This window comes from Nicotiana sylvestris, chromosome 10 (assembly GCF_000393655.2).
Source record: "Nicotiana sylvestris chromosome 10, ASM39365v2, whole genome shotgun sequence".
Lineage (NCBI taxonomy): Eukaryota > Viridiplantae > Streptophyta > Magnoliopsida > Solanales > Solanaceae > Nicotiana > Nicotiana sylvestris.
The window spans coordinates 42,754,171-42,781,018 of NC_091066.1; the positions used below are offsets into that span (position 1 = coordinate 42,754,171).

The 26,848-nt window shown below is 40.2% G+C and overlaps 3 protein-coding genes across 3 annotated transcripts; 1 reads left to right on the forward strand and 2 right to left on the reverse strand.

The window, feature by feature from the left end:
• Positions 1–9,537: 9,537 nt before the first annotated feature.
• On the reverse strand, positions 9,538–10,116 carry LOC138879252 (uncharacterized). The gene has a single exon (XM_070158854.1). It carries the CDS (start codon positions 10,114–10,116, stop codon positions 9,538–9,540), a length of 579 nt encoding a protein of 192 aa, XP_070014955.1.
• A 40-nt stretch (positions 10,117–10,156) lies between these two features.
• LOC104212945 (uncharacterized) lies at positions 10,157–10,828 on the reverse strand. The gene has a single exon (XM_009762320.2). It carries the CDS (start codon positions 10,826–10,828, stop codon positions 10,157–10,159), a length of 672 nt encoding a protein of 223 aa, XP_009760622.2.
• Positions 10,829–20,032: 9,204 nt separating this feature from the next.
• On the forward strand, positions 20,033–26,587 carry LOC104232182 (octanoyltransferase LIP2, mitochondrial-like). The gene is made up of 2 exons (XM_070160718.1): positions 20,033–20,242; positions 25,755–26,587. Exon 2 carries the CDS (start codon positions 25,759–25,761, stop codon positions 26,434–26,436), a length of 678 nt encoding a protein of 225 aa, XP_070016819.1. The 5' UTR covers positions 20,033–20,242; positions 25,755–25,758; the 3' UTR covers positions 26,437–26,587.
• The last annotated feature ends 261 nt before the right edge of the window (positions 26,588–26,848 follow it).

A 26,848-nucleotide genomic window follows, 5' to 3' on the forward strand; every position in this document is an offset into this window, starting at 1 on the left:
AAGAGGTCTCGAGAGTTGGGCCATTATTCTGGTGTTTGTACCCAGCTGCAGGTCATCATGGTAGGGGTTATATAAATCGTCTTGTTCATTCAGCTCTTCCAGCAGCTAGTAGTGCTCCAGCTCCTCCTAGGCCTTAGGAGCATTATTATGCACCTCCGGTTTCTAGCGCGCCTCCTACGCGGGGTGCTTTCAGAGGTCAGTCCAGCAGACCTGGTCCGAGCCAGTTACAGCCGTCACGTCCTCCTAGAGCTTGTTTTGAGTGTGGTAACACACGCCACGTGGTGAGGGATTGCCCTAGACTTGGTAGGAGTTCACCTCCATAGACTTCTCAGCCACAGTGCGCCCCACAGAGTTCTCAGGCTATGATTACAGCTCCAGTTGCTACCCCACCTGCTCAGCCAGCTAGAGGTCACCCTAGAGGGGGAGGCCAGGCCAGATACTATGCCTTTCCTGCTCGTATCGAGGTTGTTGCCTCTGATTCTGTCATCGCAGGTATTATTGGTTTTCCATAGAGATGCATCGGTTCTATTCGATCCAGGCTCTACTTACTCTTATGTGTCTTCTTATTTTTCTCCGCATTTGGGTGTACCTCAGGATTCTTTGAGTTACCCTATTTATGTTTCTACTCTTGTGGGAGATTCTCCTGTTGTGGACCACATCTATCGGTCGTGTTTGGTTGCTCTTAGCGGTTTTGAGACCAGAGCTAATTTATTATTACTCAGCATGGTTGATTTTGATATTATCTTGGACATGGACTGGTTGTCGCCCCATTATGCTATTCTTGATTGTCACGCCAAAACCGTGACGCTGGATATGCCAGGTGTTGAGTGGAGGGGTACTTTAGATCACACTCCCAATAGAGTCATTTCTTTTATTAAAGCTCAATGTATGGTTGAGAAGGGGTGTGATGCGTATTTAGCTTATGTGAGAGATGTCAGTATTGATACCCCTTCAGTTGATTCAGTCCCAATAGTACGGGATTTTCCTGATGTGTTTCCAGCTGACCCTCCAGGCATGCCGCCTGAGAGAGATATTGATTTTGGCATTAATCTATTGCCGACACTCAACCCATTTCTATTCTTACATATCGTATGGCTCCTTCTGAGTTGAAGGAGTTGAAGGATCAATTACAGGAATTGCTTGATAAGGGTTTTATTCGTCCCAGTGTATCATCTTGGGGTGCTCCTGTCTTGTTTGTGAAGAAAAAGGATGGTTCAATACGTATGTGTATTGATTATCTCCAGTTGAACAAAGTGACAGTTAAGAACCGTTATCCTTTGCCTCGTATTGATGATTTGTTTGACCAGCTTCAGGGCGCACGAGTGTTTTCTAAGATTGATTTGCACTCAGGTTACCATCAGTTGAAGATTCAGGAGCCAAATATCTCGAAGACTGCTTTCAGGACTCGGTATGGTCATTACGAGTTCCTTGTTATGTCATTTGGGTTGACCAATGCCCCAGCAGCCTTTATGCATTTGATGCATAGTGTGTTCCGGCCGTATTTTGACTCGTTCGTCATTGTTTTTATTGATGATATTCTGGTGTATTCCCAGAGTCGGGAAGATCATGAGCAGCACCTGAGGACTATGCTTCAGACTCTGAGAGAGAAGAAGTTATATGCTAAGTTCTCGAAATGTGAGTTTTGGTTGGATTTAGTGGCATTCTTAGGCCACGTGGTATGAGTGAGGGTATTCAGGTGGATTCGAAGAAAATAGAGGTCATGCAGAGTTGGCCCAGACCATCCTCAGCTACAGATATCTACAGTTTCCTAGGTTTGGCGGGTTACTACCGTCTTTTTGTGGAGGGGTTTTCATCGATTGCAGCCCCCATGACCAAGTTGACCCAGAGGGGTGCTCCATTCTAGTGGACGGAGGACTGTGAGGCGAGATTTCAGAAGCCCAAGATAGCTTTGACCACAGCCCCAATGTTGATATTGCCTACAGGTTCGGGATCTTATACGGTCTATTGTGATGCCTCGAGTGTTGGCCTCAGAGCGGTATTGATCCAGGATAGTAGGGTGATTGTCTACGCATCCAGACCATTGAAGATACATGACAAGAACTACCCTATTCATGACCTTGAGTTAGCTGCCATTGTTCACGCCCTGAAGATTTGGCGCCATTACTTATACAGTATGCCTTGTTAGATTTATACTGACCATCAAAGCTAGCAGCACCTGTTCAAGCAAAAGGATCTAAATTTGCGCCAGAGGAGGTGGTTAAAGTTGCCGAAGGACTATGACATCACTATTTTGTATCACCCGAGCAAGGCCAATATGGTGGCCGATGCTTTGAGTCGTTGGGTGGAGAGTTTGGGGAGTTTGGCTTATTTACCAGCATCGGAGAGGCCTATGGCGATGGATATTCAGGCCTTAGCTAGCCAGTTTGTGAGATTGGATCTTTCGGAGCCTAGTCCGGTTCTAGCTTGCGTGGTTTCTCGGTCTTCCTTATTTGATCGTATCAGGGAGCGACAGTATGTTTACCCTCATTTGCTTGTCCTCAAGGACAAGGTTTAGCATGGTTATTCCAGAGATGTGACTATTCGTGATGATGGGGTATTGAAGATGCAGGGTCGGATTTGTGTACCCAATGTTGATGGGCTTCGGGAGTTGATTCTGGAGGAGGCCCATAGCTCACAGTATTCCATTCATCCGGGTGCCGCAAAGATGTATCAGGATTTAAGGCAGCACTACTGGTGGAGGCGGATGAAGAAGGATATAGTTGGATTTGTGGCTTGGTGCCTCAACTGTCAGCAGGTGAAGTATGAACACCAGAGACCGGGTGGTTACTTCAGCAGATAGAGATTCCGGAGTGGAAATGGTAGCGGATTACCATGGACTTTGTAGTTGGTCTCCAACGGACTTTGAGAAAATTCGATGCTATTTGGGTGATTGTGGATTGGCTGACCAAGTCCGCTCACTTTGTTCCTGTGTGTACTACTTAATCCTCAGAGCGGTTGGCAGAGACTTATATCCGGGAGATTATTCGTCTGCATGGTATTCTAATGTCCATCATTTCAGATAGGGGTACTCAGTTCACATCACGGTTCTGGAGGGCCTTTCAGCATGAGTTGGGTACTCGGGTGGAGTTGAGTACAACATTTCACCCTCATACGGACAGACAGTTCGAGCACACTATTCAGATTCTTGAGGATATGCTCTGTGCGTGTGTGATTGAGTTTGGAGCGTCTTGGGATCAGTTCTTGCCATTGGCGGAGTTTGCTTACAACAGCAGCTATCAGTCCAGCATTCGGATGGCACCGTATGATGCTTTATATAGAAGACGGTGTAGATCCCCGGTGAGTTGGTTTGAGCCGGGCGAGGATAGATTGTTGGGCACAGACCTGGTTCAGGATGGTTTGGAGAAGGTCAAGGTGATTCAGGATAGACTCCGTACAACCCCAGACAGAAGAGTTATGCGGACCGAAAGGTTCGTGATGTTTCCTATATGGTTGGAGAGCGGGTTCTGCTTCGGGTTTTGCCTATGAAAGGCGTTATGAGATTTGGGAAGAAAGGAAAGTTGAGTCCGAGATTTATTGGACCTTTTGAGATATTGAGGCGTGTTGGGGAGGTTGATTATGAGCCTGCCTTACCTCCCAGCTTGGCCGGAGTTCGTCCGGTATTCCATGTTTCGATGCTCTGGAGGTATCACGGTGATCTGTCGCACGTGTTGGATTTCAGTTCAGTCCAGTTGGACAAGGATCTATCTTATGTTGAGGAGCTAGTGCCAATATTGGACAAGCAGGTTAGAAAGCTGAGGTCAAAGAACATTGCATCCGTGAAAGTTCAGTGGCGGGGCCAGCTAGTCGAGGAGGCGACCTGGGAGACTAAGTAGGATATGTGCAGTCGTTACCCTCATCTTTTCACTACTTCAGGTGTGTCTTTATGCTCGTTCGAGGATGAACGAATGTTTAAGTGTAGGAGGATGTGACGACCCGGCCGATCATCTTAAGAATTTACGCCCTGACCCCCCATATTAACTACTTTGCCCGAGTTTATTTTTGCTATTTTGATTTGCTAGGATGTTCGGTTTTGAGTTTCGGAGAGTTTTGGGACACTTAGTCCCTAAATGAGAGCTTAAGTGTTGGAAAGTTGGCTGTAGTTAGAATAGTGTGAAGACGACATTGGAATGGAAATTCGATGGTTATGTTAGCTTCGTTGGGTGATTTCGGGGTTAGGAGCGTGTTCAGATTGTGTTTTGGAGGTCCGTAGCTAATTTAGGCTTGAAATGCCGAAAGTTGAATTTTAGAAGTTTCCGGTCCGATAGTGAGATTTTGATCCGAGGGTCGAAATGGAATTCCGAAGTTGGATTAGCTTCGTAGTGTTGAATGTGACGTGTGTGCGGAATTTCATGTCATTCGGACGAGGTTTGATAGACGTTTTGATCAAAAGCGTATTTTTAGAGTTTTTTGAAATTCTTAGGCTTGAATCCGACGAAACATAGGTGTTTTGATATTGTTTTGAGCGTTCCGAAGGTTGAAACAAGTTTGAATGGTGTTTTAGGGTTGGTTTGCAGGTTTGGTTGAGGTCCCGGGGGCCTCAGGTGTGTTTCGTATGCTCAACGGATCATTTTAAGTTGTAAAGAAGTTGCAGATTTTGTTCAGCTGTTGCAAAGGAATTTTACTCTTCGCGTTCGCGAGTGGGCCCTCGCGTTCGCGAAGAGTCAGTTGAGGAAGGTGAAAATTAAGCCTTCGCGTTCGCGAGGAAGGCACCGCATTAGCGAAGGGCTAAGTGTTTGTACATCGCGTTCGCGTGGGTGGAGTCGCGTTCGCATAAAAGAAAATGAGCGGCTGAGTTTCAGTAGATTTAATGCATCGCGTTTGCGATAGGTGGAATGTGATCGCGAAGGCCTGTCTGTGCAAAGCATCGCGTTCGCGAGGTATTGGCCACGATCGCGTAAGAGGAAAAATGGTCAAAGTCATTTTGTGCTACGCGAAAGCGAGGGTTTGACCTCGTTCGCGAAGAAAGAATTACCTGGGCAGATATAAAATTTCAAAATCGAGGGTTTAGCCACTTTTATCAAAACTTAAGCTTGGGAGCTCAGATTTGAGCGAGATTTTGAGAGATTTTTCAGAGATATCGATTGGGTAACGATTCTAGACTCCTTTTTGCTTGTAACCCATTAATCTAAACATGAATTCATCCTTTAATTTCGAAATTTGTATGAAAATAGGGGAAAAATTCTTAGACCAAGAAATTGAGTTTTGATTGGGGATTTGACATCGGATTTGGATAATTTTGGTATGGTTAGACTCATGAGAGTTTGTTGATTCTGAAATTATAAATTTTACCCGATTCTGAGACATGGGTTCGAGGGGCATTTTGGTCATTTTACCTAATTTCGCGTATTAGCTTAGAATTTAATTATAGAATCAGTTACTTGAAGTGTTATTTACATTATGTGATTGAATTGAATAAATTTGGGCCATTTAGAGTCGAGTACTCGTGGCAAGAGCGTGGTTTCGGGTTGATTTGAGTAGGTTCGAGGTAAGTGGCTTGTCTAACCTTGTGTGGGGGACTTTCCCCTTATGATTGGTATTGTGATAATTGAAATGTCTTGTACATGAGGTGACGAGTACGTACTTGTGCTAATTGTTGAAAATTCGGTTTTCATTAAGTAACTTTAATTGTGTTTTCCCTTCTATTTATTCTACTTGCACTTTTAAACCTGTTGTTAGTTAGAGAAACATGTCTAATTGACTTAATTGCTTTATTTGCTTTAACTGCCTTATTTGTATTACGTGAAGCATGCTAGGTTAGAATTGTCTGTGTTACCTTGTTATGAAGTTGAGTTTATTTGAGTAATCCTTGTGCCATTGTTGTGTGTTTTACTTTGGGACTACGGGACGACATCCTGGGAGATTCCCTGTATGTATTTATGATTTGAGTTGATGTGCGGGATACCGAGAGATCCCCATCACATACATTGAGGATACCAAGAGATCCTTAGGATACCAAGAGATCTCTATCATACATTGAGGATACCAAGAGATCCTCGGGATACCAAGAGATCCCTATCATACATTGAGGATACCAAGAGATCCTCAGGATACCAAGAGGTCCCTAGCATATATTTAGGAACCGAGAGATCCTCGGGATACCAAGAGATCCCTAGCATATATTGAGGATACCGAGAGATTCTCGGGATACCAGATCGCTAGCATATATTGAGGATACCGAGAGATCCTCGGGATACCAAGAGATCCCTAGCATATATTGAGGATATCGAGAGATCCTCGGGATACTAAGAGATCCCTTTCATATATTGAGGTTACTAAGAGATCCTCGGGATACTGAGAGATCCCCAGTTATTTCCTTGTGATTGTTTTGCCTCTGTTTCAGTTATTGAATTCCTTGCTTTCCTGTATTAAATTCTTATCGTTAGTTTTCAACTGTACTTATCTTATGCTATTATGTCTTATATTCTTTATTTTATCTTAGTAGGGCCCTGACCTTCCTCGTCACTACCCGATCAAGGTTAGGCTTGGCACTTACTGAGTACCGCTGTGGTGTACTCATGCCCCTTCTGCGCATGTTTTTCATATGTAGATCTAGGTACTTTCACTCTGTCTTATCATCCTTGAGGCGAGGCGCTTCTATAGAGACTTCGAGGTATATCTGCCGCGTCCGCAGACCGAGGAGTCCCTTTCTATCTTTCTGTAATAGTATAGCCCTTCAGTATTCCCCTTTTGGTTAGACATTTCTGGAGTTAGAGCTTCTTATGTATCTCTTAGCTTGTGATTCATGGGTGTCGGGGTTTTGGGAAAATGTGTTGGTTTTAAGAGTTAATATTGTGTATGTCAAGCGACACTTTTAAATGCTATTTTATTACCCTATTTCTGTTTTAAATTACTTTATTCCGCAAATTTGGTTTATCTTCCGCATTTTTGGCTTACCTAGTCTTAGAGACTAGGTGTTGTCACGATAGTTCACGGAGGGCAAACTAGGGTCGTGACACTTTTGCCAATTCAAGCCGGAATGACCTACGAGCATCTAAATTAACATTCGGACACGCTCCTAAGACCAAAACACCATACGGAGCTATTGGAACAGTCAAAACTACATTCCTGAGTCGTCTATACAAAAGTCAAATTATGGTTAACTCTTCAAACTCAACCTTCCAACCTTGGGACTAAGTGTCCCATTTCACTCTGAAACTCATCTGAACCATAACCAAACACCCACGACAAGCCACATAACCGAAATACACCTTAGATGAAGCAATAAATAGGGGAACATGACTACAAAACTCAAAACGACTGGCCGGGTCGTTACATAAATACAACTACAATATCATACAACTTAAACAATTTCATACAAATTTTATACAATATGTCTTTTGTATGTATTTGTATATGATTTGTCTATATTTTGTAAGTGGTGTATTCTTCTTCCTCTTTTAAATTCCAATCAAAATTTCCTTTCTTAAAATAATTTTGATATATTTCAACAACTTTATGTAAAAAGATAGTATATATAACTTAAATATAAATTTCATACAACGATTCATATATTATACAACTATTTTTAACTTTCATACAACATTCAAATAAAAAATATATATAGTTACTATAGAATACAACTTACATACAATTTTAATACAATTTCGCAAGTATATTGTATGTCATGTGTTCTTCTCGTTCTTCTTCGAGTTTCTATCTGTAATTCAGCCAAAATCAAGTCTAATATTCACCAAACAACCTCAAAATTGAGATACAAATTTCAAAAAATATTCTCAATTATTTGCAACAACACCCAATCAAAACAAACAATAGTTGTTCTAAACCCAAATTCGAATTCAAAACTTTAAAGCTTTTTAATGGCTGTCAATGGTGGAAAATCAAAACACCTTCAAAATTTATTGATTGACAATTCCAATTTGAACACCAATTGTAAAACGTGAAAGAAAATTGTTAATTTAAAACTCTATATTAACAACAACAACAACAACAACAACAACGGCCCGGTGTAATCCCACTTGTGGGGTCTGGGGAGGGTAGTATGTACACAGACCTTACCTCTACCCTGAGGGGTAGAGAGGCTGTTTCCAGGAGACCCTCAGCTCAAGAAGACGACCAGAGACGATATATTAGTATTATCAATAGAATCATAATAGAATAACAACGATATATATATAAAAAACACGAAATAGATGGAAAGTACACAATAACCAGTAGGTAAAGACCGGCATCAGTAGAAACCACTAACATTCTAAAACTAAAACCTAATTGGCAAGTCTCACTCTGATGCACCGAAGAAATATTCACAACTACCTCCTAACCTACAACTTTAATGCTCGACCTCCACAATTCCCTGTCAAGGGCTATGTCCTCAGTAATCCTAAGTCGTGTCATGTCCTGACTGATCACCTCTCCTCAATACTTCTTGGGCCGTCCTATACCTCTCCTCGTGCCCACCACAGCTAGTCACTCACATCTCCTCACCGGAGCATCAGTGCTCCTCCTCTGAATGTGCCCGAACCATCTAAGTCTTGCTTCCCTCATCTTGTCCTCCACGGGGGCTACGCCCACCTTTTCCCAAATAGTTTCATTCCTAATCTTATCCATCTTAGTATGCCCGCACATCTACCTCAACTTGCTCATCTCTGCTACTTTCATTTTTTGGATATGTGAGCTCTTAACCGGCCAACACTCGGTCTCGTACAACATGGTAGGCCTAACCACTGCTTTATAAAATTTACCTTTTAGTATTGGTGGCACTTTCTTGTCACATAAGACTCCCGACGTTAACCTCCATTTCATCCACCCCATCCCTATACGGTGTATGACATCCTCGTCGATCTCCCTAATTCCCTGAATAACCGACCCAAGGTACTTGAAACTACTCCTCTTGGGAATGACTTGGGAGTCGAGCCTCGCGTCCACCCCCACTTCCGTCTGCTCGATGTTGAACTTGCACTCTAGGTATTCTGTCTTAGTCCTGCTCAACTTGAAACCCTTGGACTCAAGAGCCTGTCTCCAAATCTCTAGCCTCTCGATGATGTCGCCTTGCGTCTCATCAATCAGAATTATGTCATCAGCAAATAGCATACACCATGGCACCTCCCCTTGAATATGATGAGTCAGTGCATCCATCACCAGGGCAAATAGGAATGGGTTGAGCGTAGACCCTTGGTGCAACCCCATAACAATCGCAAAATGCTCAGAATCGCCTTCTACTGTCTTAACCCTAGTCTTATCTCCAACATACATGTCTTTGATCACCTTAATGTAAGCAATCGGCACCCCTTTCGCCTCTAAGAAGCTCCATAGAACCTCCCTAAGAACCTTGTTGTACGCTTTATCCAGATCAATAAATACTATGTGGAGATCTTTCTTCCTATCCCTGTACTGTACCATCCTCCTAATAAGGTGGATAGCTTCTGTGGTAGAGCACCCCGGCATGAACCCAAACTAGTTGTCTGAAATAGACACCGTCCTTCGCACTCTCATTTCTACCACTTTTTCCCAAACTTTCATGGTATGACTCAGTATTTTGATACCCCTATAATTATTACAACTCTGGATATCACCTTTGTTCTAGTACAACGGGACCATTGTACTCCACTTCCACTCATTTGGCATCCTATTTGTCTTGAATATAACATTAAATAACCCAGTTAACCATTCTAAGCATGCTCTACCCACACACCTCCAAAGTTCAACCGGAATTTCGTCTGGCCCGGTAGCTCTGCCCCTACTCTTCTTACGTATTGCCTCCATTACTTCCTCGACCTCAATGTGCCTATAAATAAAGTCATGGAGATTGTCGGCATTTCCCAATTCACCTAGCACAATATCCTGATCCCTTTCTTCATTTAGAAGTTTATGAAAGTAGGTCTGCCACCTCCTCTTAATCTGGTCATCCCCCATCAAAACTCTGGCATCCTCGTCTTTGATGCACCTCACTTGGTCCTGATCCCTAGCCCTCCTCTCTCTCGCCTTAGCTAGTCGGAATAACTTCTTCTCCCCGCCTTTGTCCCCTAGTTCCTCATACAGGCGAGCAAAAGTCGTTGTCTTTGCCTCCATAACTGCCAGCTTCGCCTCCTTCCTAGCTACCTTATACCTCTCTCTGTTCATCCTCCTTTCCTCCCCGCTAGTGCTCCCTACTAACTGCATGTACGCTACCTTCTTCGCTTCCACTTTACCTTGGACAACTTCATTCCACCACTAGTCTCCTTTGTGGCCACCGGAGCAACCCGAAGATACCCCTAACACCTCTCTCGCCGCCTTCCTTATACAATCCGCCCTCGTCGACCACATAGTGTTTGCGTCCCCCATAACTCCTCCAAGCTCCCATAGCCGATAACCTTCCTTCCAACTCCCGGACTTTATCCTTTGTCAAGACTCCCCATCTGATCCTCGAGCGACCTCGTACTAACCTCTTATTCCTCCTTATTATAATACTAACGTCCATCACAAAAAGCTTATGTTGTGTTGCGAGGTTCTCACCTGGGATAACCTTGCAATCCTGGCACAACCTTCTATCCTCTCTCCTAAGGAGGAAATAGTCAATCTGGGTCTTCGCCACCACCGAACTTTGGAAAGTAACTAAGTGCTCCTCCCGCTTCGAAAAACTTGAGTTCGCAATCACCATCTCAAATGCCTTGGCAAAGTCTAACAGCGAAGTGTCCCCTCCGTTCCTTTCCCCGAAACCGAATCCGCCATGCTCCTCAGAATATCCACCTACAGCCGACCCAATATGACCATTGAAATCTCCGCCTATGAATAACTTCTCGGTGGGCGGAATATTACACACAATCTCATCCAACCCTTCCCTAAAACGCCTTTTAATCTCCTCATCCAACCTTGCTTGCAGCTGTGAGCACATGATTTTTACTTCACGATAACTACTCCAAAAGAAATCAAAGATAAAACAAAATTCTCTTGGTGTGCAATTTTTAGGATTTACGTGGCATTTTAGATAATTATTTGTGTTTTGTCCGTAAATGTTTACCTTGTTGTAGTTAATTGAAAAATAAATAAAAAATACATGTTGCATGCATATCTAGGATTTAATTATGCATTTGAGAATTAATTAAACCATTATTTGGCTCTAAAAGGAAAATCATAAAAATATGCGTGTTATTCTATTTGTTGTCATTGTGTGATTTTATTTTAAGGTTTTAATTTGTGTGTTAATTGTTGTAAGTGTTAATTAATATTTGTGTAGTTTTATTTTTGATTTTACAAATTAATTAGGAATTGTGTTTAAATTAGAAAATTAAAGAAGGAAAAGGAAAAGAGTTCAAAAATATGAAGAAATTCGGACTGGGCCAGTTTTTAAAAGAGAAGTCAGGCCCAAAATCACACCCCATGCCCGGGTCCAATCCAACCCGTCTCCAGCCTTTATCAAACAACGTCGTTTCCGGCGTCTCAATCTGGACCATTGATCTCAGATGATCAAACGGTCCCAAAGCTGTGACCAAACCCGACCCCTGACCCATTACCCGGTTAAGCCCGACCCCCCTGTTTAAACCAAACAACACCGTGTAGTTTAACCCCCTTGATCTTGGTCGTTGATCTTAATTGATCTAACGGCTAGGATCGAAACAACCCCTCCGTATATAAAGGCCAATTCTTTACCCCACCCCCCAAGCCAAAACACCCCATCTCTTCATCGTCTCTATGCTTTAGAGACCAGATGACCCTCCGCCTTTTACCACCATTGACCACCCACCGGAAATCGCCTCACGGCGGTTCCGGTGGTCCAAATGACCCCAAAATTACACCATAGCTTCCCCACGACATCCTTTTTCCAGATCTGGTATTAGTTTCCCTCGAATCCATACCCAATGTCTCGAATCTTCAATCAAAGAGTCCGTCTGAGACCTCATTTGTTTTGATGACTACCAAATTAACACCCCTAAGCCATCTGACCACCCTCATTACAGATCCAATACCCGTTGGCTTCGAATCTTCCTGAAACTCCTCGAATCTTTGTTTGAAGATTCGAGCCAAACATGAACCTACCCCGATTCGTTCCAAATTCATACCAAGTGACCCCCAGACCTCCCTCACCCCTGAACCACCACTGGTTCCCTTCAAATCTGCCTAGAAACGTTCAAACCTAAATCAAAAAAAACGGAACCCTAGAAATTCCAAATCATGGAATCCGTCCAAATTAAGTGAGGATTTGGGGTTTAATCGACCTTAATCGAAGTGTTCTTAGTTGAGAACACTTCGACTAAGGTCTGTTCGACCTCAAAGTGTCCAAATCCGAGTTCGAGCCTGGGTCCGTATAGTTCTGAGGTTCTGAGGTATTTCTCTTTTTCCTTTATTCTGTATTTATGATTTTTCTATCTATGTATCTGTTTAGTTAGTTTTATTGATTTTCCATGCTTTTTCAATTCATCTTCTCATCTCCAATAGACCTTTTTATTTGGTCCAAATCTGTCATTTGTATATGTTTGTTGTAATTATTATGTGTGTAATCGATTAATAAGTTGCGTCGATTAGTTAGTTTTCAGTTAATCCATGATTCTGTCAATAACACTGAAATTACCCGAATTGCCTATTTCTTTGTTGCTGATTTGCTTAGTGTCAGTTGTAATACGTAATCGACTAATTAAGCTTCATTGATTAGGTCGTTCGTATAGTTTGAATCATTCGGCATTCTGTTGTTTATAGTTTTCAAATTGTTAGTTATCCGATTAATTCAGATTCTATGTTGATTAGGAGCATTGTTTTGAATCCCTAGGAACCTTTATATTTGATGTATTTTCTGCCTTAAAGTACTAGCTGAATTGGTTATAGCTGTAATCAAATCAGTTTTGGGTTAATTGTTAGTCAGACAGATTTCAGAATTAAGATTTTAATACAGTTGAATAGTTGTATTAAGAGGCAGTAATCTTAAGTGGTTTTCAGGGCTGGTTTAGGAATGAAACAGTTAGGTTTATATTTTAGTGTTAGTGCTTTGTTAGTGGGGTATTAATTAATACACTAATGGGGAACAAAAGGGAATGGGGGCTGATATTAAGGAAAAGCTTCCTTAGTGGAATTTAAAGTGAAAAAACCAGATTTTTAGTGGAAAAATTCTGATTTGAATAAGAAAAGGGGTCGGGAACTAAGTTTGAAAGGGGGATGGCTGTATAAAAAGGATATTGAGGACTGAATTTGGCAGAGAGAAATTTCTGGAAAAAAGAGGGGAAAAAGGGAACTAAAAGAAGAGGAAGAAAAGTTTGAGAGAGGTAGGAGAGATAATTCTTCCAGAGAGATAGAGTGTCAAGGCTGAACTTTTACATTAAGAGTTTCAGGCTGCTTTTCTTGAGTGTTTGACAAATCAGAAACTACTGTTTCCTTGCATCTGTCTGTGTTTCATTTTGGTACTGCTGGGGTTTCAGTTTAGTATTTCCTGGGTTTCCGTGGGTGGAGTACTGATTGCATTGAGTTCATGGGTTTTCTTGTTTGGTTTTAATCTTTCCTAGGATTTCTGCTATTGTTGGCTACTGGTTTACTGGTTGTTGCTGTACTGTTGTGTTGCTGTGTATGCTACTGCTGTTTTCTGCACTGATCTCCCTCTTCTTCTCTTTGCTTTCCAAATACCAGGTACACAAATTGATACACTGGTTCTTGTAGGTTGAAACTTGAAGCATGAATACAAAGAAATGAAGAGTTGAAGTTTTAAATTCATTGTAGTTGTCTACTTATTTGTATATACATTAGAATACCTCTTTCATTAGAATCATGTAGGTGTTTGTTTATGTATAACTGGACATGCCTTTTGTAGTAGTTTAGTGAGAAAACTGCCCATGTATGCTTAGTTAGAAGGATTGATGGTATAGTAATTCCTGTCCTTCTACTTCAGTATTATTTGTTAAATAGTATATATCAAAAGCATGTTCGGCCATTTAGATTATTCTTAAACATTCAATAGTTATCTCATTGAACAAATGGCCTGTTTCTGAAACGGGTATGAACATTGTTTAATTAGATACCATTGGTTAATTTCATGCATGTAAATGGTTTAGGATAAAAAATTAGATTTCCAAGTTCTATCATTCTAGTAGAATGCCACTTTAAATTTGCAGAAATCTGTTAACAAAATGACACAATTTTTTTTGCAAGCTATGAATGTGTAGAAACCATTAACTAGACCCTATTGGATTAAGGATGGCCCGAGTCCAGTTTTACCCCATATACGTTGGACCTGGGCCCATAAATGGCAAACGGATCACCCTTATTGCATCATTTTCAGAATTAACGAATCGTATTCGAAACTTAACTATAATAATCCGCAAGCATGTAAATAAATTAGGTACTTTTATTCTTTTATTTTAGAGACGGACGGAAATAGAAAAATATAGTTACTATAGGACGATCCTTTAAAAAAATGAGGCGTGCTTCGCCAGAGAAATCACAAGTTGCGGGACCCTCGATAAAAAGATATAATAAATGGATAGACTTCGGGATCGGTCGCTTAGTGAACTCCATGGTCCTTCCCCAAAAATAACAATACGCTAGTCTCTTTAGGACGCGTCTTTAATAAATTACGTCCTTAAATACGGGTGTGCATTTATGTAACCCAAATCCAAATCTCAACGGAGTCGAAACGTGTCAATAACCATGGGTACATTGATTGTGACGAGGTTCGAGATACGTTTTCACAACGTTGCAATTCCTTGTTAAAATAACAACAATAATAATAAAAGCGGTAAAAGAGTCATAACTTGCACCAAGTGCATAATTATTAAAATCAGATAAACAAGCCGAACATGACAGTTGAGCGACCGTGCTAGGACCACGGAACTCGGAAATGCCTAACACCTTCTCCCGGGTTAACAGAATTCCTTACTTAGAATTTCTGGTTCGCAGACTTCAAAAGGAAAGTCGAAATTTTCCTCGATTTGGGATTTAAAATAAATCGGTGACTTGGGACACCAAATAAACTATCCCAAGTGGCGACTCTGAACAAAATTGAATAAATTAATCCCATTTCGAATAATGTCACTTTAATTGGAAAAACTCTCTTGTACTACCATCGGGTGTGTAAAAAGGAGGTGTGACAGTGGCGCATACATGCTAATGACATTTAAAGTACACTCACCAACCACCAACTTAATAGTCATTAATCTATCATTCACCCGCCTAACCTCTACCACAGACTCTCTAAGATGCCTATCTACCAAGATACTCACTCCATTCTTACCCCTTTGGACTCCAGAGTACCACAACATACCCATCCGCATCCTTTGCCCTCGATCTGACCCACCTAGTCTCCTGAACACTCGCTATATTAATCTTCCTCTTCTGGAGGATCTTAGCCAACTCTATAGACTTACTCGTTAGTAAACCTATATTCTATGACCCGATTCTCAACCTATAGGATCTCTTGCCCCCTACCTCCCCCGCCGCCCGTCCCACCACCTAGACCATGCCCGACCCCTCGCCCCACCCAAGGACATGCCCTTACTCTATCATCCCAGACTACAGCCACTACACTCACAACAAGCTAAAGAAGACTCGTTAGCACACCACGAACAACGAACCAAACTAGAAGGACACAAGTAGCTACTAGCACCCTAGTTGTATGATTAAACTAGTGCGAACTAAAATAACATCAATTTAACTAACACCAAGAGAGAAACAAAAAAACGGGAGGTACCAACTCCCGAGAACAGAACCTGTGATTGTTTTGATGTACTCGATGTTGTTTCACGCTCACGTTCAGCTTCCCGCCTCCCCTTTGTTGACACTCGCCTAGGCGCTCTCCTTTGCTTGTGCGCGTGCACCTAACTTATCTCCAAACAGCTCTGAGAAATTCCCTGGAAAACACAAAAAAAAATAACCGTGTACCAAAGGGGACCACTGGCGTAGCCCCGACAGTTGCAAGGGAAAGGAGTGAAAAAAAAGAATAGGGGGACAAAAGAAGAGAAACGAGACGGGCGATATAGAAATAAGCACTCGGGAGTGTGCTGGCTGACAACTAAAGGAAGAAGAAAAGGGTCGTCGGAAGTGGTTACCAATGGCGTGGTCGCCGGATGACCGCCGCAAATAAGGTAAGGGTAAGGGAGGAGAAGGTAGGGGGTGGTAGATGGGGATGAGAGGCGTGGGAGAGGGGGGATTGCTTACCTGCTGGGAATGGGGTCGTCGGCGCCTCTTCTGGTCGTCGGTGGTGGTCGTCAGTGACCGTTACACAAATAAGAGCGTCGAAGAGGGTCGAAGAGAGAGAGTGAGCGTCGATTGTGGGCTATTTCTTGGAAAAAAAGAGAGGATAAAAAGCATAGAAAAATGAAGGAAGAAAAAACAGAGGAGGAGAGAGAGAGAGAGAGAGAGAGAGAGAGAGAGAGAGCATGGATGGGATGGAAAATAACTGATTCCTTAGTCAATTCCTAACATAAAGGATACTCATCAATATTACTAATTTGTATATAATTGGTAAATTGTATATACCTATGTAATTATGTTAAAATTTGATTAAGAATGATAATAAAGTTTTATATGTATGATAGGAAGGCAAAAATCTCAAACTAAGGGTGTGTTTGGTACAACGGAAAATATTTTTCAAGAAAATTTTTTCTTGGAAAACAAGTAGTAATCTTATTCATTTCTGGTGTTTAGTACGCAAATTAAGGAAAATAACTTTTTAAGAGTATTCATAAATAATTTAGATACAGTAAACATGAAGCCATAAACTTTCGAACCAACAACCTTCCGAACCCATAAATTTCATAAACTTCTGAACCGCTAAACTTTCGAAACTGTAAGATTTCGAACTCGTAACTTTATAATTTCTAAACCCGTAAACTTCCAAACACATAAACCTCCGAATTCATAATTTTGGAACTTGTAAAATTTCGAACCTGTAAACCGAAAGATGAAAAAACTAAAATTGAAAATATATTAAAAAATATTTTTTTTCGGGAGGGGGGGAGCAGGGTGGGTGGTGACGAAAAAAAAAACCTTTTTGGACAAAGGGGGTTGGGTGGGTAGGCATGGGGTGAGGATGGGTGGGTGAATGTGGGGTGGGGTGGTGAGTATGGGGAAGGTTGAGAAGAAAATTTGAAAAATATTTTCCCTTCTCTTGATAAGTGTGAACACCTAATTTTTGACCGCACTCAAATTTTATACTAGTTTAGTGTAAATATTTCTTTTAGGTCTAATCTTAATATTTTTTTTTAAAAAAAATCTTACTTTTAATATGTTTTACTTTAGAAAAAAAGGGGTGCCAAGAAAAGTTAAAATAAAATAAATAATAAACTAACAGAAAAACAAGAATCAGTAAATTAAGAAAGATACAAAATAATATCCCTTTTACCCATGATCTCCTCAACCGCCCCACGATTTCTCCTCCTAACTCCTATTTTTCCACTTCCTCATGTTAATGACTTTCCCACTTCCTCATATTAGTGACTTTTCCACTTCCTCATATTAGTGACTTTTCCACTTCTCGTATTAGTGACTTCCCCACTTCCTCATGTTAGTAGTCATGTCCCAATCCCCACTTCCTCATGTTAGTGCTCACTCCCTCACGTTTCACATCATGCGCACACACACAATCACTGGCACACACACACGATCTTACACAAAAACACACATACACAGAATACACTTCACAAATAAAAAGAAAAAAGGAGAGAAAAAAAATTCAAGTAAGAAGAAATGAGAGGAGAAGTTCAAAACACAGAGGAAAAAAAGGGATGGCTTCTTCTTAAAGGAGATAGGGGTATACACTCGATATACAGTCACTATACATTCTATATACACTAGACATACTCTCGATATACACTAGATATACACGGGCAGTCATTGAAAAATACAAGGTCATGAACCCCACCCCAGACGACCACTATTTCATCTTCTTCGTCCTCACTGTTGGAAACAGATACACACACACACAATAACAAAAGAAAGAACAGGAATTCGTGGGACTTCAGTTAGTTCGAGAAATTCCGGCGACCTCCATTAACGCCGAAGAAATCGTATTTTTTGTCTTTCTCCACTGTTCTCCTCTCATTTTTCAGTTATTTTAGTGACTTTGTTCTACAAAATCAGATCCGACTGTTTTTTTTTTAAAAAAAAATCCGACGAGGTTCCGTCGAGGTCCAAGCTCCCGTCCGTTTGAGTTCCTGTCATGGCTGCGGTGTCGATTTTGTCTGTGTAATTACTGAATGCTTTGAGGAATTGAAACTTTATTTTTCAGGTGCAATTCTTACTTCTTTTTATGTTTCTCTAATGTTAATGGTGTGGATTCATTTTGAGTTTATTTTGCAAGTATTATTTTCTGTTTGATTTACAACAAAATAAGGAAACATGATTAATTTGGTTATAAAGAGAAGAAAACGGTATTGCCCGTCATTTTGATAATAGAAAACCATCCAATTTTCAGTTAAGGATTATATTCATTAATTCATATAAAGTAATTGTTAATATATACATTTTGTAATATTGTAATAAGTGTCATTTGGAAGACGTATACATATTGTAATGACATTTATTTGTGACCTTTTCGATTAATGATATACGCAGGAGACAAGAACTTTTCCCAACAGAAAGCTCTTTCTTTTCTATAATGTTTAGCATCTTTCCATCCTTCAAGTGCTTTAAGAAGTACAATATGTGATTTTTACACTGTTTCATCTTCACAAAAGGAATTCTATAATAATCTTCCACGAGTTATGTTTTGATAATTACTTGGACTGGAGGATATGTAGTTTCTGTAATTTAGTTAGTCATTGCAGTTGAATTAGCAATTATCGTGATTGTGTACACGTTCGCGTGACATGATCATGATTCTAATAATCAATTCGGAGTATGCCTTCGCGCAACTTCGATCAAACTTTTGTTAATAATAAAAATGGGTTTCCATGGGCTATTAATTAATTTTAGTTTATATAGCTTGAGGTGTGTCATTCACAATTTTATCATTTGTGGCCCCCGTATTAACTTCACGACTTAGATATAAAATGACAAATGTTTGTAGCATGCTTTAGGCATGATTAATAAATAAACCATCGTGATTGTGTACACGTTCGCGTGATATAATTATGATTCTAAAATAAATTGAGGTATGTGTTCGCGCAACTTCGGCAAAACTTTCTTAATAATTAATATAGCGTGATTAATTGTTAAAATAAAAACGCAACTTCCTTTTGTTAAAATAAGTGAGGTGTGTCATGCCAAACAAAATTTATAATTCATGGCACTCGTAAGATTAGATTAAGAACTGACACTTATAGAAAATGTTTGAGGTGTGCCATAAATAAATTAAATCATCCATGACCCTCACAAATATTGCTTTTAAAAATTTGAACAATCGTAATTTGCTTTAGGCCCGATTTAGATTAGTATTGCGATTATATATACTTTCGCGTAATATGATTGCAAATTTAACTCTTAAAAGACTCGAGGGATGCGTTCGCGCACCTTCAACCAAATTTTCCTAATGAATCAACGAAGCGTTATTAATTGTGGACACGTTCGCGTGACATGATTTTTGACGTGCCAAAGGAAAAGAGTATCGTACGCATAACTCAATTCTTTAATTACGAATAAATCAAGTGATTTAAATGCGGTAAAAAGATAATTGCACATAGGTTCTAAAATATGTAATTAGACAATTTAAGTCGAGTATAAATTGGTAAGCGACCGTGCTAGAACCACGGAACCCGGGAATGCCTAACACCTTCTCCCGGGTTAACAGAATTCCTTACTTAGAATTTCTGGTTCGCAGACTTCAAAAAGGAAAGTCAAAATTTCCTCGATTTGGGATTTAAAATAAACCGGTGACTTGGGACACTATTTAAAATATTCCAAGTGGCGACTCTAGAATTAAATAAATAATCTCATTTCGAATAATGTCACTTAAATTGGAAAAACTCCCTTATACCTCTCGGGTGTGTAAAAAGGAAGTGTGACAATAAGGAACATATTTTCCTCCAATTAGAGAAAAATGAGTTCATAAGAAACATATTTTCCAAAACATATAAACCAACCAAACATGAAAAAATTAGAAAATATTTTCGTACCAAATACACCCTAAAATAAGCAAATAAAAGAGTAGGAAATACTTTTGCTGACAAGGACCATCATCCACTTGGCAAGCTGTTAATTAGTTTCGCACAGGTATTATCCCTTTGTGTGAGACATAACATAACCTTTCTCCAAATGCCATAGCCAACGAGATATAGAGAGAGGGAGAGGGGTGGGTGGGTTGGACCAGCTGCTCTGACCGGCGCCGGACCGAAAATTGAACAGAGAACTGATCGGACAATAGGCTTTTGGTGTGTCACTCCTCTGATTCCAGGTTCTCTCCGTTGCTGATTCATCTTTATATTGAAGAGTTATGTGTTCTTTAGCTTTCTTTTCTTTCCTAGTGTTTCTCTATTTTCTAGACTGAAGAATGTATTGAAGTATTTCTCTCTCGTTCACAATTAGAAATGTGTTGAAAATTTTATCTTATTGGCCAAGAAATCCTCAAAAAATATAACTCCATCAGAAGGCTGTAAACGGGAAGAAAAAAATCCGTTCTTGGTGGATATTTCGACTTAATTATACAAAATTAAGTAATGGGATATCCTACAAATTGCCTCATATGTTTCCAAGGGAAGTACTAGCAGTACCTTGGCTCTGATACCAATTGTTGTGGAAGCCAAATGTATATAGTGTGAATAAGTCACAACTACTATACCAAAAATTATGACAGCCACCAAATAATAAATAAGACAATAAAACAACAATAAAGGGAACACCAGAATTTACGAGGTTCGGCTAATTTTGCCTACTCCTCGGACACAACCAAATATTTTATTCCACTCCAAAAATACAAGTGAAATAATACTAAAGAGAGAAGATACAAATGCCTTAAACAGATGAGAAGGCAAATGAGAGGTGTATTTCAATCCTAAACATTAGGCCTTCTTTTATAGGGGAAAAATCCCCCCCAAACTTAACTCCCAACCAATGTGGGACTTTGGCATTTTGCCAAACTTCAACAAATCTCCACCTTGGCAAAATTCCACATTTTCAATTCTCTCTCAATAACAAATTTTGGTTGTGTCTTCATCTTCAATCTTCAGTGTTCAACAATGTTGATCAAATCCAAACAATGTTGAAACTTGACCGCAGTCACCACCTTTGTCAGCATATCAGCAGGATTCTCTGTAGTATGAATTTTCTTCACCGTGACTCCACCTTCTTCTATGATTTCTCGTACGAAATGATACCGAACATCAATGTGCTTCGTCCTTGCATGATAAACTTGGTTCTTCGCTAATTGAATAGCACTTTGACTATCACAAAAAATTGTGATACCTTTTTGTTCAACACCAAGCTCCTTTAGCAATCCTTGAAGCCAAATTGCCTCTTTCACAGCATCTGTAATAGCCATGTACTCTGCCTCTGTTGTAGACAAAGCAACTGTTGACTGCAAAGTAGACTTCCAACTAACTGGTGCCTTTGCAAAAGTAAACACATAACCAGTAGTTGATCTTCGTTTGTCCATATCACCCGCAAAATCTGAGTCACAATATCCAACTACAAACTGATTGTCTTCCTGCTCAAAAACTAACCCGACATCTACAGTATTATGAATATACCGTAGAATCCACTTCACAGCTTGCCAATGCTCCTTCCCTGGATTGTGCATATATCTGCTAATAACTCCAACAGCTTGTGAAATGTCAGGCCTTGTGCAAACCATTGCATACATCAAGCTACCAACAGCATTTGCGTATGGTACCTTTGACATATACTCTCGTTCAGCTTCATCCATTGGCGACATAGTAGTACTTAGCTTAAAATGGGAAGCAAGTGGAGTACTAACTGGCTTAGTCTTGTCATCTATGCCAAAACGTTGAAGTACTCTCTTCAAATATTCCTTTTGAGATAAACAGAGTTTCTTTGAACGTCTATCTCTAATTATCTCCATGCCAAGAATTTTCTTTGCCTCACCCAAATCCTTCATCTCGAACTCCTTCTTCAGTTGAATCTTCAACTTATCAATTTCTTCCGAATTCTTGGAAGCTATCAACATATCATCAACATATAGGAGAAGATATACAAAGGAACCATCTTTAAGCTTGTGCAAATACACACAATGATCGTATTTGCTTCTCTTGTACCCTTGCCGCAACATAAACTCGTCAAATCGCTTGTACCATTGTCTAGAAGATTGTTTCAATCCGTACAACGATTTTTCAAGTTTGCACACCATATTTTCTTTTCCAGCAACTTTGAATCCTTCTGGCTGAGTCATGTAGATTTCCTCCTCCAAGTTTCCATGTAAAAACGCAGTTTTTACATCCATCTGAACTAGTTCCAAATCCAATTGTGCTACCAAAGCCAACATAATTCTAATGGAGGAATGTTTTACAACTGGAGAAAACACTTCATTGTAATCAATTCCCTCCTTTTGAGCATATCCTTTGGCCACCAATCTTGCTTTGTAGCGAACATCTACTTGGTTAGGAAATCCTTCCTTCTTTGCAAATACCCATTTGCACCCAATTGCTTTCTTTCCCTTCGGGAGATTGGCCAATCTCCATGTATGATTCTGATGAAGGGACTGTATTTCATCATTCATGGCAATCCTCCACTTATCTTCTTCTGAACTTTGGACAGCGTCTTTATAAGTAGTAGGAACATCATCAGCTACAATTGAGGTTGCACAAGCAACCGTCTCTATGAGACGAACAGGTTTCGTTATTGTTCTTTTTGGCCTGCTGGTTGCTATTGATTCAAGTTGTTGTTGAGATTCCTGAGTTGGAATCTCCTCTACTGGCTCTCCTTCCAGAGGGTAATCTTCATTTGTTTCCTCCTCTGCTTCTTGTGTAGGAAAAATAAATTTTCCCTCAAACTCCACCTGCTTAGAAGCACCTTCATTTTGTTTGGTATCTTCTGTTACCTTATTTACCATAGCAAATTCATCAAAGGTAACATCTCTGCTGAATATTACTTTCTTTGTCATAGGGCACCATAAGCGATATCCTTTGACTCCAGAAGTAATTCCCATAAAAATAGCCTTCTTTGCCCTTGGATCCAATTTTGACTCCGTCACATGATAATATGCAGTTGAGCCAAACACGTGCAAAGAGTTATAATCTACAGCAGGTTTTCCGTACCATTTTTCAAATGGTGTTTTGCCATCAATAGCAGCAGATGGTAGACGATTAATGAGGTGACATGCATATGTAATTGCCTCAGCCCAAAATTCTTTGCCCAAGCCAGCATTGGACAACATACACCGTACCTTCTCCAGCAAGGTCCGGTTCATACGTTCTGCCACTCCATTCTGTTGTGGTGTATGTCTAACAGTGAAGTGTCGGACGATGCCATCATTTTCACAGACCTTATTGAAATGATCATTTTTGTATTCACCTCCATTGTCTGTGCGAATACACTTGATCCTCCTGCCTGTTTGATTCTCCACCATCGTCTTCCATTTGAGAAAAATTCCCAGCACTTCATCTTTGTTTTTCATTGTATACACCCACACTCTTCGAGAAAAATCATCAACAAAGGTTACAAAATAGTGCTTCCCACCCAATGAAGGTGTTTTGGAAGGACCCCAAACATCAGAGTGTACATAATCCAAAATGCCTTTAGTATTATGGATCGCTGTACCAAATTTAACCCTTGTCTGTTTCCCTTTGACACAATGCTCACAAAACTCCAAGTTGCAAGCCTTTACTCCTTTTAACAATCCTTGATCTGATAGAGTTTTCAAGGATTTTCCTCCAGCATGTCCCAAGCGCATGTGCCATAGCTTGGTTGCTTCTGCCTCTTTGTCGTCACTGGATGTTACTGTCGCTGTCCCAATAACTGTACTGCCACGATAGCGGTACATATTATTATTCTTCCGATTAGCCTTCATTACCACTAGTGCACCGGAGCATACTCTCATCACTCCATTTTCTGCAATGATTTTGAACCCTTTTGATTCTAGGGCTCCCACAGAGATGAGATTCTTCTTCAAATCCGGTACATATCGAACATCTATCAATGTTCTGATCATTCCATCATGGTTCCTTAATCGTATTGAACCAATGCCATATGAGGTAAGAGGGCTGTTATCCGCTGTGTGGATGACTCCATATTCTCCTTCTTGAAATTCCATGAACCAGTCCCTGTTGGGACACATATGATAGCTACAAGCCGAGTCCATCAACCATATGTCTGATGATGTTGATGACTCTGTTGTAACTAATGAGAAGTCTGAATCATCACAATCAGCTACATTTGAATCCATAATGGCCTTTCCATTGTTATGTTTGGCCTTATTCTTCAACTTCGGACAGTCTTTCTTCCAGTGCCCTTTTTCTCGACAAAAGGCACATTCATCTTTGCTGGGTCTGGATCTTGACTTGGATCTTCCCTTCTTTGTCCTCGTTTGATTTTGAGGATGACCCCTCACAAATAGTGCTTCTCCTTCTCCGCCCTTCTGTTTTTCTCGCTTTCTTTGTTCATAGCTGTACAAAGCCGAACAAACTTCTCTGAGAGAAACTTCGTCATTTCCATGGAGTAGAGTAGTTTCAAGGTGCTCGTACTCATCAGGAAGTGACGCCAACAACATCAAGGCCAAGTCACCATCATCATAAGTTGTATCCATATTTTGCAAATCTGTAACCAACTTATTGAAACTGGTGATATGTTCATTCATCGTGGTACCAGGAACATAGGTGAAGTGAAACAGTCTCTTCTTCATGTACAATTTATTTTGACTGTTTTTCTTCAAAAATTTATCCTCCAGTGCTTTCCATAATTTACTTGCAGAAGTTTCCTTTGTGTATGGATATTTCTGCTCTCTAGCAAGGTAGGATCGAATGGTACCGCAAGCAACACGGTTGATAATTCTCCAATCTTCTTCTCCAATAACATCTGGTTTCTTTTCTTCAATGGCCAGATCTAGCCCTTGTTGAAAAAGGACATCTAGAACCTCGCCTTGCCACATCCCAAAATGTCCGGACCCGTCAAATATTTCGACCGCAAATTTCGCATTTGACACAATTCTTGTCATAAGCGAAGATGCCAATGATGACGTATTGTTGACACTTGATGTAGATTCTTCTTGTTTATTGTCTCCCATCTTTGACACAAATATTATTTAATAGCTGACGACACAAATCAAGATTATTTCCTTTCTGGTGTGGAAGATCAGACTAAGCTGCAACCACAGAGCATACTCAGACAGAACCTTGACTCAGTTACCAAGATAAATCTTTTCTGATGTGGAAGATCAGACTATGCTGCAACCACAGAGCATACTTAGACAGTACCTTGGCTCTGATACCAATTGTTGCGGAAGCCAAATGTATATAGTGTGAATAAGTCACAACTACTATACCAAAAATTATGACAGCCACCAAATAATAAATAAGACAATAAAGCAACAATAAAGGGAACACCAGAATTTACGAGGTTCGGCTAATTTTGCCTACTCCTCGGACACAACCAATATTTTATTCCACTCCAAAAATACAAGTGAAATAATACTAAAGAGAGAAGATACAAATGCCTTAAACAGATGAGAAGGCAAATGAGAGGTGTGTCTCAATCCTAAACATTAGGCCTTCTTTTATAGGGGAAAAATCCCCTCCAAACTTAACTCCCAACCAATGTGGGACTTTGGCATTTTGCCAAACTTCAACAAATCTCCACCTTGGCAAAATTCCACATTTTCAATTCTCTCTCAATAACAAATTTTGGTTGTGTCTTCATCTTCAATCTTCAGTGTTCAACAATAGGGAATTCCTAGTTTTGTTTGTGGCATCAGTGTTTTCTGAATTACCATGAATGACTGATTGTTCCATGATTTACAGAAGAATGAGGCGAAGCGTTGAGGTTTGGAAAATGGGCACGGTCAATTACTTGGAGGCACTGAAGCTGCAAGAGAAGCTAGCATCTGATAGAAAAGCCCTTAAAATTACTGACACCCTATTATCTCTTCAACATCCACCTACTTATACTCTTGGCAAAAGGCAAACAGTTCACAATCTACTCATACCTGATTCGGAGCTCAAAGCCATGGGGGTTGAACTTCACTATACACAACGAGGAGGTGACATTACTTTTCATGGTCCTCACCAGGCGATCTTGTATCCGATTGTTTCATTGAGAGATATTGGTTTGGGGGCTCGAACATATGTGGAGAAGCTTGAGCTAACCATGATTGAATTAGCATCTATATATGGTGTGAAAGCACAGGTTGGAAAAAGATGTGAAACAGGGGTTTGGGTCGAGGACAGAAAGATTGGTGCAATTGGAGTTAGAATTTCATCTGGGATTACGTCTCATGGATTAGCATTCAACATGGATCCTGATTTAAACTACTTTAAGCATATTGTGCCTTGCGGGATTGCGGATAAAGATGTCACATCTTTGAAGAAAGAGGCAGATGTAGAGCTTCCTGCTGAAGAAGTGATACAGGAACAGTTGATCGCTTGTTTTGTAAGAATATTTGGGTACAACGATGTCATTTTGAAAGATAAGTCAGTATTATAATATGTTAAGCAATAATGTTGAAACAGACTGATACATTATGTGACAAATTCTTGTATAAGTTAACATTGTTCATTTAGTGAACACTGAACAGATAGCATTCTGGATGAATAAGCGATGATTAAGAAAGCTCAAAGCAGTTACTGATTTTAAACGAGTATCAAGTTCGAAATAGGGACATCTAAGGCAGGCTGTTGACATTTCATGTAGGATCCACTGTTTATCCTTCTTGGGCCCTTTTTGACATTGAAAGTGAAAGTATTTCAGTTCTTTGGCAAAGCGTATGTGTCTATCCGCTATTAGCAGTATGGATATCATCATCTGGAAAAACACTATTTACTGATTCTAGTATAATCTGTTGATTGGTATTGGGGTTTTAAGATTATGGGAAGCATTAAATATGTGTTACTGCACT

Bases quoted from the DNA above. Each gene is read 5' to 3' on its own strand.
- LOC104232182 (XM_070160718.1), top strand. From the start codon at position 25,759: ATGAGGCGAAGCGTTGAGGTTTGGAAAATGGGCACGGTCAATTACTTG.
- LOC104212945 (XM_009762320.2), bottom strand. From the start codon at position 10,828: ATGTGCTCACAGCTGCAAGCAAGGTTGGATGAGGAGATTAAAAGGCGT.
- LOC138879252 (XM_070158854.1), bottom strand. From the start codon at position 10,116: ATGCAGTTAGTAGGGAGCACTAGCGGGGAGGAAAGGAGGATGAACAGA.